Raw genomic sequence first — 15,605 nt, 5'->3', positions numbered from 1 at the left:
TAGAAGTGCATATTTGGTCAGCGGCTGACAAACAAGCATTGTCAGATGTGGACATTTTTGCGTCGAGTGCTTTTCAACGCTACGCTATGCTACGCTCGCATGCTAAATGCATCCAAGGAGTTCCAAGTGGGGTTTGGAACCGAGAACCAATCCAGGTTCAACCTGCCGCCCTGCTAGGTCGCCCGCTTTGCCGCCCAAAAGACTTACCTTCCCGCGTGGCGGCAATCAGCGGGTAGACCAGCTGGTCCTTGAACACCCGCGAGAGTCGACTTAGCCCAGTGAAGGCGGACGCCGCGCTCGCTCCTGGAAGAAATCATCGGTCAAGCGGGCGGTTGCGCCGACGCCACGCCCGACGGCGCGGGCGCTCCGACCTGGCCACGCCTCAGTCACGTAGACGCCGGGGTCCAGGCAGACTTTGGCCGCCATGCTGGCGCTGTCGGCGACCTGCAGGATGGCTGCGGGGAAGGCAACCGAGACGATGAAGCCCAAGCGATGTCTTCATCGGCGGGAAGCTGAAGGACGGACGAGCCCTCGCTCACCTTCGACGACCAGCACGGGGTTCATGGGCACCGCCACCACCGTGACCGCGCCCCTTTCGCACAGCGTGTGCGTGTACTGAAGTCTGTAAGCGCCGCCGGGCCAACGCCATCCGGACGGCATCTCCGCCGGCTTCACCTCGCCGCCCTGAAGGCGCCATACGTCGGCGACTTCAAAAGTCAAAAGGGAAACGAATCCGCAACAGGTGCCGTGACGTGGCGCCAAATCCAGTCACGACTTGGCTGAGGGGAACCGCGTCATGCGCAAAAAAAAAAACAAACAACACCAGACGGCGGGCCCTAAAACGGACCCTTGACAAATTCCACAGCAAAAGACTTCCGGGCCACAATGTGGTTAACTCATTCACTGCCATTCCTGAATTTATTCAGCAATAGAAAATACAGTGATACCATGGCTTACGAACTTAACTGGTTCCCAGAAAGTGTGTGTAAGGCGAAAAGTGTGTATCCGAAACATTAATTTCCCATAGGAAACCATTAAAATGAAAATAATCCGTTCCCAGGTCCCCATAAAACATAATTTTCTACTTTCCTAAGCCTTAAAACTCAACGAAATATACCTTATTTTATGTATAGTAAATTTGCTATGGTATTGTAATTAAAGAAATAAACTGTATTATGTAATAAAGTCGTTTTATTGACCTTTGTGATGGTTGTTGATGGCTTGATGGAATGGAGTGGCCGCTTTCCTCAGCATTAAAAACTTGATGAGGAACGTAGCCTTCTTCTTTCACCATCTTGAGGAATGGTTCCTTGTAAGCTTTGGCAACTTTATGGTCAGAACCGGCTGCCTCAATATGACGAATGACACTATGAATCCCTGTACGACGCTTATTAAAGTTCGGAAACCATCCGTGGCTAGCCTTGAAATCATCAATGGTTGACGAAGTTCCAGGTTGCCTCTTGACGATATCTGAGTGAAGTTGCCGTGCTTTCTCTGCGATAATTTTACCTAGTTCCTCATCAATTGTGTTCTGTTTAGCTGGGTTGACAGCTTTTTGCATGTGGCGCTCTGTGTATCCCGAAAAATAGTTGGTATGCCAAGATTAAATTCTCGTGAATTTAACATTGGTAAGCCAAAGTTTGTTAGCCAAGCCGTTCTTAAGCCGAGGTATCTCTGTATGACGTAGAGCGCCATTCCTGAATTTGTTTGGATTTTGGTATTTCTTGCTGGGTTGTCGATAAAGCGCTGGCTAGACCTCTGGCAATGTTTTTTCCCCTTCTACACATTTCCCTTTTTCAATGTTAGGGCTTTGTTCCAGCTTCAGCTGTTGTTAAGGCCATATATAAACCAATGTGTAAGTATTGCATTGGATTTTGGACAGCCGCCCTCATTTCAAGCTCAGATAAGTCTAGAGAAGGTGTTGGGAACCTACGGCTCACGAGCCATCTATGGCTCTTTTAATGATTGCATCAGGCTCGCCGATAAAACTAAATACATACATATTCTCGCTGTTCATTTCCTGTTTGGGCAGCTGTTGGCGGAAAGTGCAATTTTGATTGGATGATACCAACCTCTGGCCGTTGATGTCCAAACAGGTAAACGTCCCCTTTTGAATAAAACTGACGAGTAAAAATATGAAGGATATCGTACACTTCAGGTTGAATGGACGGAAGGATTCGATTTTGTGGACGGAAAAAGTTCTGCCGTGGTTCTGATTTGATATGAAACAATACCATGAATGAAACAGTTGAATATCAGTGGCTAACGTTAGCATGGGGCTTGTCAAAGTGCCACCGATTCGACTGTTTCATTCATGGTATAGTTTCATTGCAAATTAGAACCAAGGCAGAACTTCCTGGATGGACCACTCCCGTACGGCCTACACAGACTATACTGCTACTGCTACTATACTATACTATGTAGTCATGACAAAAACCCTGGCACTGGAGCGGACACATTTTTCACATGTCTGCAAGTGAATGAGTTATCATAAAAACCTGGATGACGTCCGAGGTTCCTGACCTGGGGCGTGAATCCGGTCTCCAGCATGAGGAGATGGGCGGCCACCACGATAGCATCGGCCGGAGAGGTGACCCGGGCGGCGCCATAGAGCAGCTCCAGTGAGTGCGGGGCCTGGCCTTCGCCCGCCTCGCCACACAGCATGGGTTCCCAGCAGAGGATCGCCGGCGTCCTGCAGTTCTGGGCCCGTCCGGCAGCGTCAGCCGAGGAGGCCACGCAATCGGGCTACAAAAGCCAATCCAGATCACATGAGGTCAACGCGGAAGCAAAGACCAGACACAAACTTGAACTTGGCTAGCGATGAGGGCTCATATGGGCTGAAATTCAAACAAGTTCAAGTGCAACAACGTGTCCAAATTTAGGCGAAGGCAGTGTCTGAAATGCATGACACAAAGTTAGCAGACAACTCTGAAAAGTTGCCTGCCCCATTTTTCACAACTTGAAACACAATAAGACCAGTAATGGCAAAAAAAAAAAAAAAAAAACATTGCTGCTAAGTATAAATGATTTTTTTAATGAAGGATGTAACTGCCACAAATGCTTAATTTACAGTAAATATCCCTTGCTGAAGGATTTTGCTCCAGTTGTCGTTTGTCCGTCATGCAATGTTTGCGTTGCGTTGCGTGCCACAAGCGCTTTTCAAAACTCTCAATGACACTTTACAGTCACAGTATATTGTACGTTTACTTTTTGTAGCGTTTGAATGTTTCTTCTGGGGCTGAGGTTCCGTGCGTTTACTTTGGAAAATGCACGACCTTATAGCGCTCTAGAAAGTCCAAAGCCCAAAGCAGGATTCTGATTGGCTGCCAAGACGTCTTGGCGTGACGGCACGAACTGGGGGCGGGACTTTCTGAAAATGCCCAATTCGCAGCTCCATTTTTTGCAGATTTTGAACACTTTAAGTCATTTTTATTGGTGTTTTGCATTTGAATAAAAATATCACAGTACGTGTTTTGGGTAATTTAGATGCTATAAAACATTTGTCTGATGTCAGTTAAGAAACAAAAAAGTGACGTTGGTTGTCCTTTAAGGTTTTTTTCCAGGCTTAAGGTTTTTTTTTCAAGCTTTTGCAGTTTTCAATGCTAAAATGGGCTAGGGGGCTAAAGGGGCTAAGTTAGCATGCCTCAATTTCCCAGCGTGCCTCACTTTCCGGTTGAGTGAACGCCTGCGCGTGTGGCTGCCGCTGCTCACGCCTGTTACTGTAGTGTCCTTGAGAGTTTCGAAAGGCGCTTATAAATGCAATTTATTATTATTATTACTATTATTAAAACAAGGAATAGATGGTTAATAGTTATGTAATGATGGATTCTGACATTGGGACTTTTGCCAATTAACTTTCCTATTGTGACCCCCCAGCATCCCCTCAAAAGAAATAGGTGGGCAATCATCTCACCTGGCTGGAAGTCATAGCTGCAGGGGACGCGTTGGTGGCGGGCGGGGATCTCGAGGCGGACGCGGGGCCGGGACGGGCGCCCGTCCCGGCGATGGCACCCCCGGGGGTAAGCGCCTCGTCCATGTCGCGGGCGATCCGGCCGGCGTTCGCGTGCCCGGCGACGGAGCGGGCGACGCCGCCGGGGGGAGGATCGACGCCGTCGTCGTCGCTGCCGCGGGCGGCGTCGGCGGGAAGCAGGACGCGGATCAAATCTCCCGGGACGACGCCGCACGACGACAACCTCTGCCCCGTGTCAGCGAGGAGCTCGGTGCCGTTGAGAGAAAGGCCGAAGTTCACGTCTGGACTGAGGTCAACGAAATATCACATTTCAATCCGATTAAATAACCACACGCGTAATAGTGGCAAATTGTCGGTTTCCCAAGCGAACGCGTGCGATTCTGCGGCGCCGTGACGTCATCTGACGTTTGCCGCCGCGGCCTTTTGAGTCACTTAGCGAGCGTCGATGATGTCACGACGCGTACGTACCTCGTCGGGAGGTAACGTACGTAAAAAAATGTTCCGCGGACTGACCTGAATCCGTGCCCGGGCAGCAGGACGTCACGAATGTGCTCCAGAAGCTCATTCAAAGTCGACTGGGGACCCACCGCGTCCACCTTGCTGGTTTGCTTGCAAATGCGAATTCGCAACTTCATCCTGTTGACACGCCGCAGGCAACGGCGGAACCACCACAACCACCACCACCACCACCAACAACAACAACCGATGCCCTTTCAGTTGACTGCACTGAGCCACCTTATCTGCATTTGCTGAGTCATTGATTAGCACACCACCAAACGATACCTGAGAATAATAACAAAAATGACCAAAAGAGTGAGCTTGGCGCGGTCTAACGCGCTTTTACAGGCGAAAAGACTCGTGCAATTATGTCAAACCGCAAAGCTGAAGAAATGTCGTTTGCTGCGGAGCATGAGGGAAAAGGGGGCTTAAGGACCGCAGCAAAGTTAAGCTATCCTAAGCTTGGCCAGACCAGGCTATTGTGAGGCTAACAAGCGATTTGCGGACTTGCCAAACAACAGATATCGAGATGATTTCACAGAAGACCAACCTGGCCGGCGGATTTGGGAAAACGTTTGGTTGCCTTCGTCCGCCATCAAACGATGCTATCACCCCGACAGCATCCGCTTTTCACTATAAAACCGAAGAAGCGTTACATGTTCGGTACGGTCTAACTGCTGGGTGACAAACTAAAGGATAACATGGCACAAAACTACCCGCACCCGAAAACCGAGACCCTTTACGCAGCGCGGACGGACAAAGGGTAGCCACAAGGGTACTTTGGCGGCGTGTCGTTGTCAACGTTTCTCTTGCTCGATATGGTACTTTTGTTTTGAAAGACGGTCGCCATTTTGTTGGACTACATCGACGGCAAGCACGCTGTCAAAAATTCGACGATGACGTTGCAACACGAGTCGCACCAACATACGAATACGCTAATGGTCGTGCCCCCTGGGTAATGTTATATTATTGGGATTAATACATCCTATGTCCCGTGACTTGCAAGTGGCAAAGTATGAGAAACACAATTAGTTGATTGGTGACCACTTAAAAGACTTGCGTGTTGCCGTCTGCTGCCACCTAGAGCAACAGTCACACATAGGCACGCACATACTACACGCTCCACACACACGATCGGAACCTGTTTGGACTTGAGAACCAAAAGCGCCAGAATGAATCGAAATTACAACGACGAGTTGCAGTATTTGGACAAGATTGACACCAACTGTTGGAGAATAAAAAAGGGCTTTGTTCCCAACATGAAGGTAAATCCACCCCCGCCCCTAATCGCGAATGGGGCTAGTTAGCAAGGTAGCTCGATCGCTACATCTTGAGGGTTTGATCGCCGTCAGCCGACACTGGGAATCAGCCACGGCGCGGTGTCGCATTCGCCCCACTTGGAAAGTTTATCCGCGCAGCGCGTTGGAATCGATTGCAACCGAACGGTGACCCCTGCGTGCGTGCGTGCGTGCGTGCGTGTCGTAGGTGGAAGGAATATTCTACGTCAACGAGCCCCTGGAAAAGTTGATGTTCGAGGAGCTGCGGAATGCTTCTCGAGGAGGAGGTGAGGCTTGCTCCTCGTCCTCGTCCGTCGTCAATGTCCCTCTGTGACTTGCTGATCACGTCCCCGTTTCCATTGGTCAGGTGTGGGCGGCTTTCTTCCGGCCATGAAACAGATCGGAAACGTGGCGGCGCTGCCCGGCATCGTTCATGTGCGTATGAGCCACCACTTCCACCACCACTTCCACCACCCTCAGTGACAAGTTGACCGAAAAAGCACCGTAGGGTAACAAACGCGCAGTTTAAGGAAAGAGGAAATCGCCGTTGGAGTGAAATTATTTGGATTGAATGTACCCTTATTCGTCTCGTAGTAGAGAAATTAACATTTCACAGCAGCAAACTGAAAGGAAGAGGAAAGGAAAGAATGAAGTAGAAAAACAAAATACAGGAGCTGCTGGAAAGGCAACCACCCTCGTAGCTGCGTGCTTGCTTCCAACATTTAGCTTGTTGCAGAAATATACATTCCACCATGACGCTTTTCATCCACTGCTGAAAAGGACGCTTTGATCCTCTCTTATCTATAATACATTTCATTTCTAAGCGCCTTTCAAAACTCTCAAGGTCACTTTACAGTCACAGGATATTTTTTTTTTTTCTGTGGGTGAGCAGTGGCAGCCACACGCGCTGCTTCATGTCACAAAGAGGGTACAGAAAGTGCTGAAGTATATATATATATATATATATATATATATATATATATATATATATATATATATATATATATATATATATATATATATATTTGTGTGTATATATTTTTGTTGTTAGTTTTTTTTGTTTTTTTTAACTTGATGTTACTTCTGGGTTGAGTGACGGCTGCGGCGTGTGGCTGCCGCTGCTCACCTGCAAAAAAATATCCCGTGACTGTAAAGTGTCCTTGAGAGTTTTGAAAGGCACTTTTCAATGAAATGTGTTATTATCTTGAAGTCAAAAGTCAAAAAAACTAAACAAATATGACTATTAGCAAGCTATCTATTGGCTCTATTACCTAGCTAGCTAGCTTTCTATCTATTTGAGTTACTGCCGTCGCTCACCCACAGAAAAATGTATCCCGTGACTGTAAAGTGACCTTGAGAGTTTTGAAAGGTACTTATAAATGAAATTTATTATTATGATGAGGTCCTGGTGGAATGTGCGCGTCTACTACAAGCTAAATGTTAAAAGCAAACGCGCTGCTGTAGCATCCATTGAGGAAAAGAGATGGTCTCAAATCTCCTGTCCCACGTAAATCTGCTAGAGGACATAAAGACGTGGGACATACAAGAACGAGACGTCATTTGAGGAGGAAGAAAAAGTGTCCCATTGGTAACGTTGAATTTCACGTGTCGAGATGATTTTTTAGTGGAAAAAAAGTGTCCTTTTGCAAGAAAAGCAGCAACTGTCTGGAGTCCAATTCAGGATTGTTGCGCGGCGTCTTGTCCGCAGAGGTCCATCGGCCTCCCAGATGTCCACTCGGGCTACGGCTTTGCCATCGGGAACATGGCGGCGTTCGACATGAACGACCCGGACGCGGTGGTGTCTCCAGGCGAGTGTCGCCGTGCCCGCCGCCAATTTGCTTTTGCGCCGCCGTGACGAAAGGGCACCGACGGCCGGCAGGCGGCGTGGGCTTCGACATCAACTGCGGCGTGCGCCTGCTGAGGACCAACCTGGACGAGCGAGACGTGCAGCCCGTCAAGGAGCAGTTGGCGCAGTCGCTCTTTGACCACATCCCCGTGGGCGTGGGCTCCAAGGGCGTCATCCCCATGGGGGCCAAGTAAGCGTCGGGGCCGGCCGACCGGGCAAAGGGGCGCTGAGCCGCCACGCCCGTGTCCCCGTAGGGACCTGGAGGAGGCGCTGGAGATGGGCGTGGACTGGTCGCTGCGAGAAGGCTACGCCTGGGCCGAAGACAAGGAGCACTGTGAGGAATACGGCAGGATGCTGCAGGCCGACCCCAACAAGGTCTCGTCGAAGGCCAAAAAGCGCGGCCTCCCGCAGGTAGGCCCTGCAAACAAAGTTGGATTGGATTGGATTTTTGCCTCGAGTCGTCTCGCAGCATAAAAACTTATCCTGTGACTGGAAACTTGTAAAGTGACCCTGAGAGTTTTGAAGGCGCTTAGAAATCAAATGTATTATTATTATTATTATTATTATTATTTTGGTAGCCACATGCGCCAGCGTTCACTCAACCCGGAATATCTCAACTAGATCAAGTTAGCTAGCTAATAGCTAGCTAGAGCTAATAGATCGCTAATAGCTAGCTAGCGATAGCTAGCTACATTTATCTGCTGGGTATTTATATGGGGAATATGAATACAAGACTATTTTTTTGGCTTGTACCTTTTGTAGAATAAACACGAGCTATAGCTAGCTACAGAGATAGCTAGTTAGAGAGCTACAGAGATAGCTACTGGAGCGATAGCTAGCTAGAGAGATAGCTAATTAGAGTTACAGAGATAGCTAGAGAGATAGCTGCTCACCCACAGGAACACTCCTGTGACTGTAAAGTGACCTTGAGAGTTTTGAAGGGCGCTTAGAAATGAAATGTATTATTATTATTAAAGATGTCTCGGAAGGGAAAAAAAAAAGCCAAATGAAAGTGTTGACAAGGTGAAAAGGCTGAGTTCCAAAGAAGCCCCACCCCCATTTGCAGCTGGGAACGTTGGGAGCAGGAAACCACTACGCCGAGATCCAAGTGGTGGAGCAGATCTACGACGACTACGCGGCCAAGAAGATGGGCGTGGACCACAAGGGGCAGGTGTGCGTCATGATACACAGCGGAAGCAGAGGCCTCGGCCATCAGGTCGCCACAGGTAACTCGCCGAATTCCACCACGACCCCCTCCGGAGCGTTTTGAGGGCGGCGCCGCTGAGGGGTTTTGCGCCGGCCCGCCAGACGCGCTGGTGGCCATGGAGAAGGCCATGAAGCGTGACAAGATCGCCGTCAACGACCGGCAGCTGGCTTGCGCTCGCATCACCTCACAGGAGGGACAGGACTACCTGAAGGGAATGGCCGCCGCCGGCAACTACGCTTGGGTCAACCGCTCGTCCATGACCTTCCTCACAAGGCAGGTAAAAAGCACGCCATCGAGCGCGGCGCTTTTCTTTGGATGGAGAATGGCCTCAACGTCGGGGACGACGCGCTCATTCTGTCCCGCCGTGCGTGTGATCCGAGGCCTTCTCCAAAGTGTTCCGGAGCACGCCGGACGACCTGGACATGCACGTCATCTACGACGTGTCGCACAACATCGCCAAGGTGGAGGAGCACATGGTGGACGGGCGCCAGCGGACCCTGCTGGTGCACCGCAAGGGCTCCACGCGCGCCTTCCCGCCCCACCACCCGCTCATCCCCGTCGACTACCAGGTCGGTCGCATGACACTCGTGTGGGAAAAACAAACAAACAAACAAAGTGAAAAAAAGTGAAATGGTGTGAAAATGGATAGAAAACACAGTGACATTTGGACTCGTTTCAACATTATTGAGAGTTCAAAGGCAGAGTGTAGACTGCAAGGTTAAAATATCCCATCAATCAGGCTCCACAAATAGCCCGCACAAGCCATCCTTACAATCTGAAGAGAACATACGAGCAAGGGAACCAGCTATGAATGAAGTTTCTAGTGTGTCAGCCTGCATCTGTTGCAAGATCGCATCTTCCAAGATGGACAACCCAGAGCTCCTAGAGACACTTGATGCAAGAAGCATCAACCGCCATCACAAAGGTAAATAGGCGCAATGGAGTGTAAGGCGCACCCCCAATGAAGGGGTGGATTAGCTAGCTAGCTTTATATCAATTTGAGTTATTCCAGGTTGAGTGAACGCTGGCGCGTGTGGCTGCCGCTGCTCACCCACAGAAAAACTTATCCAGTGACCGTAAAGTGACCTTGAGAGTTTTGAAAGGCGCTTATAAATGAAATGTATTATTATTATTATATTTAAAGGCCGTTATGGTACAGTTAATTTCTTTAATTATATTACCATAGCACATTTAAAATAAGGTATATTATGTGTAGTTTTAAGGCTTATTTCGTAGAAAATGATGTTTTATGTGGACCTGGGAACGGATTATTCTCATTTTAATGGTTTCCTATGGGAAATTGATGTTTGGAATACACACTTTTTTCCCTTTCACACACTTTGCTGGGCACCAATTAAGTTTGTAAGCCAAGGTCTCGCTGTATTGGGACGGAATTCCAACCAAGGTGTCTCCCAACTGACCCGGTTGTGCGTCCCCAGCTGACGGGCCAGCCGGTCCTGATCGGGGGAACCATGGGCACATGCAGCTACGTTCTGACCGGCACCGAGCAAGGCATGACCAACACCTTCGGAACCACCTGTCACGGAGCGGTACGTGCGTCGTCAAGTCGAGTCGAGTCGTGCGCCAATCCAACAAATGAAAAAAAAAAAGCAATTGCTTGCACCAATGAGCACGCCGGTAATACTCGCCTGGCACGTGCGCAGGGTCGAGCGCTATCCCGGGCCAAATCCCGCCGCAATCTGGACTTCCAGGACGTTCTGGACCAGCTGGCCGACAAAGGCATTGCCATCCGAGTGGCGTCTCCCAAACTGGTGATGGAAGAGGTGGGCGCCTTCAATGCTTCATTCTTTTTTTTGTCTCCTGTCTCGTGTCTCTCACCGTGTCTCCGTCCGTCCCGCAGGCGCCCGAGTCGTACAAAAACGTGACGGACGTGGTGGACACGTGCCACGAGGCCGGCATCAGCAGGAAGGCCATCAAGCTGAGACCCATCGCCGTCATCAAAGGATAACCCTCGCATGTCGTCGGGCCACCTGCAAAAGAAGAAACCGATACCTTTTTTGCCAGAAAACGCACACAAAAAAAAAAAAACGACAGGCAGTCAATAAAAAAGGAAAAAAAAACATCTCTAATAATTAATAAATGTCATTTAATAAGCGCCTTTCAAAACTCTCAAGTCACTTTACAGTCACGGGATATTTTTTTTTTCTGTGGGTGAGCAGCGGCAGCCACACGTGCCAGCGTTCACTCACCCCGGAAGTTAATAGATAGAAAGCTACCGAGCCAGCTAGTAGATAGTCAACAGATAGCTAGCCACTTATAATAATAACATAATACATTTCACTTATTAGAGCCTTTCAAAACTCTCAAGGACAGTTTAGTCACAGGATATTTTTTCTGCGGGTGAGCAGCGGCAGCCACACGCGCCAGCGTTCACTCAACCTGTCATTCATTCTTCAGCATTTTCTGTACCCTCGTTGTGACATGAAGCAGTTCTAGATGAAAGAGGAGATGATCAACGCGTCCTTTTCAGCAGTGGATCAGGGACGTCATAGTGGAATGCGCACGTCTACTACAAGCTAAATGTTGAAAGCAAACACTATATAGCTAATACATAGCTAGCTAGTTAGTTAGCTAATACACTGAATCACTAATTAGACAAATAATAATACATGATATTTTAAGCGCCTTTCAAAGCTCTCAAGGACACTTTACAGTCACAGACAAGCACAGGTACTATAATAAATAAAACAACACAAATGAAACAGAGGAGCAGCAAACTCAATGAAACGTGAATAGCCGCTATAGTTAATCAATCGTGCCGATTGACAAACCGATCGCTTGACTCATTAGCCATTAACCCTAGTAGTAGACGTGCACATTCCACCATGACGTCCCTGATCCACTGGTGTTAAGGATGCTCTGATCCTCTCCTCTTTCATCTAGAACAGCTTCATGTCGCAAAGAGGGTACAGCAAGTGCCGAAGGATGAATGACTGTCTTTGTTTCCCCAAGATGCGTGAACACGCAGCAGCTCCTTTCTCTCCCGGCAAATTGGCGTTTACGTGTTTATTATGTTTGTCATGATAAGTGCCTTGCACGCCGAATCCGAGAGGACACTCATTTCATCTGCGCTGTATGTCCTGCATTAGCATAGTTGACAAGAAAGCCGACTTTGACCTGTAGGGTTGACCTTTGTATTTTTTGATGATCTACTAGTGCAAAATTCTACATACTTGCCATTAAAGACGATTGTGATTAACGCACCCCACGACAAACAATGTCGCCATGGCGACGACGTGGGAGGGCAAGCGGCAACCGAACAGTGGCGCCGTCGGCAAAGTCGACCGTCAGTCAACCCGGCGAGGGTCCACCGGGTGACGGACGCGTCAACTCCACGTGTCCGGTTGCCCAAGACCCGGAATACGTCACGTACGTGCGTAGACGTCACTAAGAACCGACGCGCCCCGCGCGGGGACGTCACAGAGACAAAGGCAGCGCGGCGGGCGGCTCTCGCCACCCCGCCGCCTTCATTCGCTCTTTTTTGGGTGGTCGCGAAGGCGGAAGTCATGCAGAACGCCGCGTGTCGCGTCCACGCGGACGCGGTCCTCCCGATCGTACGCGCCCACCTGGCGCGCGTGACGGAGCCCCAGTGGGTCCTGCTGGCGAAGGGAACCGCCGACTCGGCCACGCAGCTTCTGCTGGCCGACTTGTGCGCGCGAGCCACCCACAAGTTGTGCGTGAACGCCGCGGCTCTGCTGATGGCGGAGCGAGCGCGAAGCCGGGCGGCGGCGGCGGCGGCGACGCCGTCGGTGGTCGGCGGCTTGGCCTCCGCGCTGGCCGCGGCGCTGGACGTGGCGAGCAGGCCGAGCGTCAGCGGCAGCAAACTGGACGTCGCGCTGCAGGAGGAGGTGCGCGCGCGCGTCAAAGCCACCCTGGCGGCGCGCACCGCCCCGCCCCTTTACGTGCCGACCACCTTCACCGACACGGACGCGTTGGCCAAAATGGTCTTGCTGACGGGCGGCGTCCTCAAGGTCCACCTGAGCAAGCGCGGCTGCCCCGCGGAAGCGCCCCGAAGCGGCGAGGCGCGCCCGGCGGCGCTCAAAGACGCCACCGAGGCCGTCAGAGGCGTCCTCCGCAAGTGGAGGACCGATCCCCAACAAGTGATCACAACGGCGGAGGAAATTGTGGCGATCGTCGACAAAGACCTGCGTTATCCGCACTCCGCCGACGGGGGGTGCCGTTCGGCAGCCGGTCCTCACTTGGACCTGGCCCTTATTGTGGACCCTCTGACAAGATTCTTCCTGTGCCGCGACGGCGAGTCCGAGTCGTCGCGCCGGAGCACCTTTCTCAACCTTTGTCGAACAAAGTTTGAGGAGCTCACCACCGAGCTCGAGCAGGTCCGATACCAGGGCACGCTCGTGCGCCGAGACCAAGACCCTCTGACGGCACCCGAGTCCCCGCTCACCTTCCGCAGCACCCGCTCTCGAATCGAGGACATCTTCGAGAGGGCGGACGGCGGCGACGTGGACAGGCTGAGGTCGGAGGCTGACACATTCTCTGTAGAACTGGTGGACAAAATGTATCGCTATGTCATCAGCAAACGTATCCCGCTGCGGTCGCCGGATGCGTGGAGGCGCCTTTCGGAAGGTTCGCCGCTCGTCTTGGAAGCGGACCAGAAGAAAACAGACAATCTCCAAGTCCTGACAATGATTCTGGAAGATTCAGCCAAGAGGTTTGTGGAGCGGCTGATTCTCTGGCTCAAGCTGGAACCCGGGACGCGACGGACCCATGCCGACGAACTGTGCGGCTGCTTGAGCGACATCCGGTTGCTCCTCGCTGGAGGCGTGGGCCCGCAAAGTACCGCGGCGTGCCCGCCGGACACCCTGGCGCTCCAGAGCCCAGGCCCAGAAAGCGAGCTTGATGGCTGTCCCTTGGAAAAGGTTTCCCCGGGGACCGGAATGCCGGAGAAAAAAGCAGAGGATCATTTGCAAGAGGACAAGGACGGCCAGAGGCCAGAGAGTCCGTCCTTGGATGGGACTGGTTCCTCCCACCCCTTGGAAAAAGTCTGTCATGAAAGCAAAAAGCCAGAAAACAAACCTGAGGTTGACCCACAAGAGCACTTGGACACATCAGTAACAGGGAAGGCTCTCTTGGATGCGCTTGGGGACTCCTGCGCCCCAGAAAGGGCCATAACTGGAGGTCTTGAAAGCAAAAGCAAAGCCCCCCAAAGTCTTTGTCGGCAAGAGGACACCATCCGTCTGGGCCCGGATGCTCTCTGTGACCTCGTCCCCGAAGAAGAGAACTCCATTGTAACCACAAGTCCAGAAAAGAAGCAAGATGTCCATTTGCGGGAGACCCTCGACATACCCGGGCCCAAAAATCCAATCTTGGTTGTCAACGGCGACTCTTGTGCTTTGGAAAAGATGGCCAACTCAACCGGAGATCCTGAAAACAAGCAAGAGATCGGTTTGCAGGAGACCCCGGCCAACCTCTGGTCCAAAAACCCATTGCCAGACACCACTGGCGACCGCTGCTCTTCGCAAAAGGTATCCACTGGAACAAAAAGCCCAGAAATCCTGATAGAAGTGTGTTTGCAGGAGGATACCAAACCCCCCAAAGGGGACCACGACTGCCCAGAAAAGGTTTTCACCCCAAGTCCAGAAAGCAAGTCAGAGGTCATTTTGCAGCAAGGGTCCGAAATCCCCCACTCACACTGCATCTTTGACCCATGGCCCTTGGAAAATTTCAAGTGTTTGGAAAACACACCGGAGGTCTATCCACAGGAGGCGACAGAGGTACCTGGGTCCAAAAGCCCCTTGCCAAACAGTGAGAGCGACTCCCATCCCTCAGCCGGAGCCACGAGTCCACAAAACAAACCAGAGTTCCGTTTGGGGGAAGACACCAACTCGCCCAGGCGCGAACACCTGGCCGCAAACGCCAAAGGTGACTCCAACCCCTTGGAGAGGGTGGCCGCCGGAAGCACAATCCCAGGGGCTTTCTTTCCCCAGTGTGCGGTCCACCCCGTGACAGAAAGTCCGCCCTTAGACACCAGCGGCGACTCCACCGGAACAACGGGTACAGAAACCGAGTGGGACTTGGAGATCCAGGAGCCTGAGACCGCGTCACCCCTCGGTTCAGCCTCTGTTTGCTCCACGGCCACCGGGGGCACCCCGGAGGCCAAAGGCGAATCTTTCCCTCTGCTTCCACGCCCCCTCACACCAGAGGACACGGTCACCGGGATGAGTCCCGAAATGAAGACGGAGGGCTGTGGGCTCGCCCGGCCAAGGACCCCGCCCCAAGGGGACCCGCGTGACCCCGGTCCAAAGACGACACCGCCCTGCGGGAGGGGCGACTCTTGCACGTCGCCACCCCATCGACTTTCCTTGCAGGAGGCGGAAATTACCAGCGGCAGCGAGAGTCCAGACGAGTTTGGAGACATGGAAGACACGTCCTCGGACAAGATCAACAATTCGCAGCTGGCGCCGGAGCTGGGGGCCGCCTGTCCGCCGACGCCTGCCCCCGAAGCCTCGGCGTCACGGTTCCATCCCCTGAGCGCGGTCCAGGAAGAGCTCCTGACTCTGGTGCATGTTGTCATGGTCCAGCTGTTTGCGGAGCTGCCCAAGAACGTGGGCCACCTGGTCTTCTCCCAAGACATCGCGGCTGCTGCCCACCGCGTGTCCAAGAGGATGACGGAGGATGTTCTCCTGATGCGCTGGACCAAGTTGGGACCCTGCAAGCTGAATCGAGTGGTTAAGTTGCTCATCCGAGACCTGAAGCGGGAGTTCAAATCCTCCCAGAGGCTGGCGGACGCCTTCTTGTTCGACCCGGACACGTTTGATGACCTGG

The 15,605-nt window shown here is 51.7% G+C and overlaps 2 protein-coding genes across 3 annotated transcripts in view; one reads left to right on the top strand and one right to left on the bottom strand.

Moving 5' to 3' along the window:
* The window catches only part of fbxo7 (F-box protein 7), a 6,577-nt gene extending 1,269 nt beyond the window's left edge, over window positions 1-5,308 (bottom strand). The window contains exons 1-7 of one of the 2 annotated variants that reach the window (XM_088989011.1): window positions 5,019-5,308; window positions 4,484-4,753; window positions 3,914-4,256; window positions 2,524-2,745; window positions 540-684; window positions 372-455; window positions 208-303 (exon numbers count right to left, since the gene is read on the bottom strand). In XM_088989011.1, the coding sequence (XP_088845137.1) occupies window positions 208-303; window positions 372-455; window positions 540-684; window positions 2,524-2,745; window positions 3,914-4,256; window positions 4,484-4,605 (1,012 nt within the window). In that variant the 5' untranslated portion in view covers window positions 4,606-4,753; window positions 5,019-5,308. The remainder of the gene's footprint in view (window positions 1-207; window positions 304-371; window positions 456-539; window positions 685-2,523; window positions 2,746-3,913; window positions 4,257-4,483; window positions 4,754-5,018) is intronic. The other variant, XM_088989012.1, reaches the window with a different exon arrangement.
* Window positions 5,309-5,505: 197 nt separating this feature from the next.
* On the top strand, window positions 5,506-10,923 carry rtcb (RNA 2',3'-cyclic phosphate and 5'-OH ligase). Its single transcript, XM_088989010.1, has 12 exons — window positions 5,506-5,733; window positions 5,954-6,032; window positions 6,113-6,180; window positions 7,454-7,553; window positions 7,625-7,781; window positions 7,846-8,002; window positions 8,658-8,817; window positions 8,900-9,075; window positions 9,179-9,367; window positions 10,238-10,348; window positions 10,463-10,582; window positions 10,660-10,923. Exons 1-12 carry the CDS (start codon window positions 5,641-5,643, stop codon window positions 10,765-10,767), a joined length of 1,518 nt encoding a protein of 505 aa, XP_088845136.1. The 5' UTR covers window positions 5,506-5,640; the 3' UTR covers window positions 10,768-10,923.
* The last annotated feature ends 4,682 nt before the right edge of the window (window positions 10,924-15,605 follow it).

This window comes from Hippocampus bargibanti, linkage group LG22 (genome assembly GCF_051943395.1).
Source record: "Hippocampus bargibanti isolate YZ-2025 linkage group LG22, ASM5194339v1, whole genome shotgun sequence".
Taxonomy (NCBI): Eukaryota; Metazoa; Chordata; class Actinopteri; order Syngnathiformes; family Syngnathidae; genus Hippocampus; species Hippocampus bargibanti.
This window is presented reverse-complemented; position numbering and strand designations above follow the sequence as displayed.

Coding starts and splice junctions, on each gene's coding strand:
- rtcb (XM_088989010.1), top strand. CDS start 5,641: ATGAATCGAAATTACAACGACGAGTTGCAGTATTTGGACAAGATTGAC. Junction 7,554..7,624: donor GGACGCGGTGGTGTCTCCAG/GCGAGTGTCGCC, acceptor GACGGCCGGCAG/GCGGCGTGGGCTTCGACATC. Junction 8,003..8,657: donor AAAAGCGCGGCCTCCCGCAG/GTAGGCCCTGCA, acceptor CCCCATTTGCAG/CTGGGAACGTTGGGAGCAGG.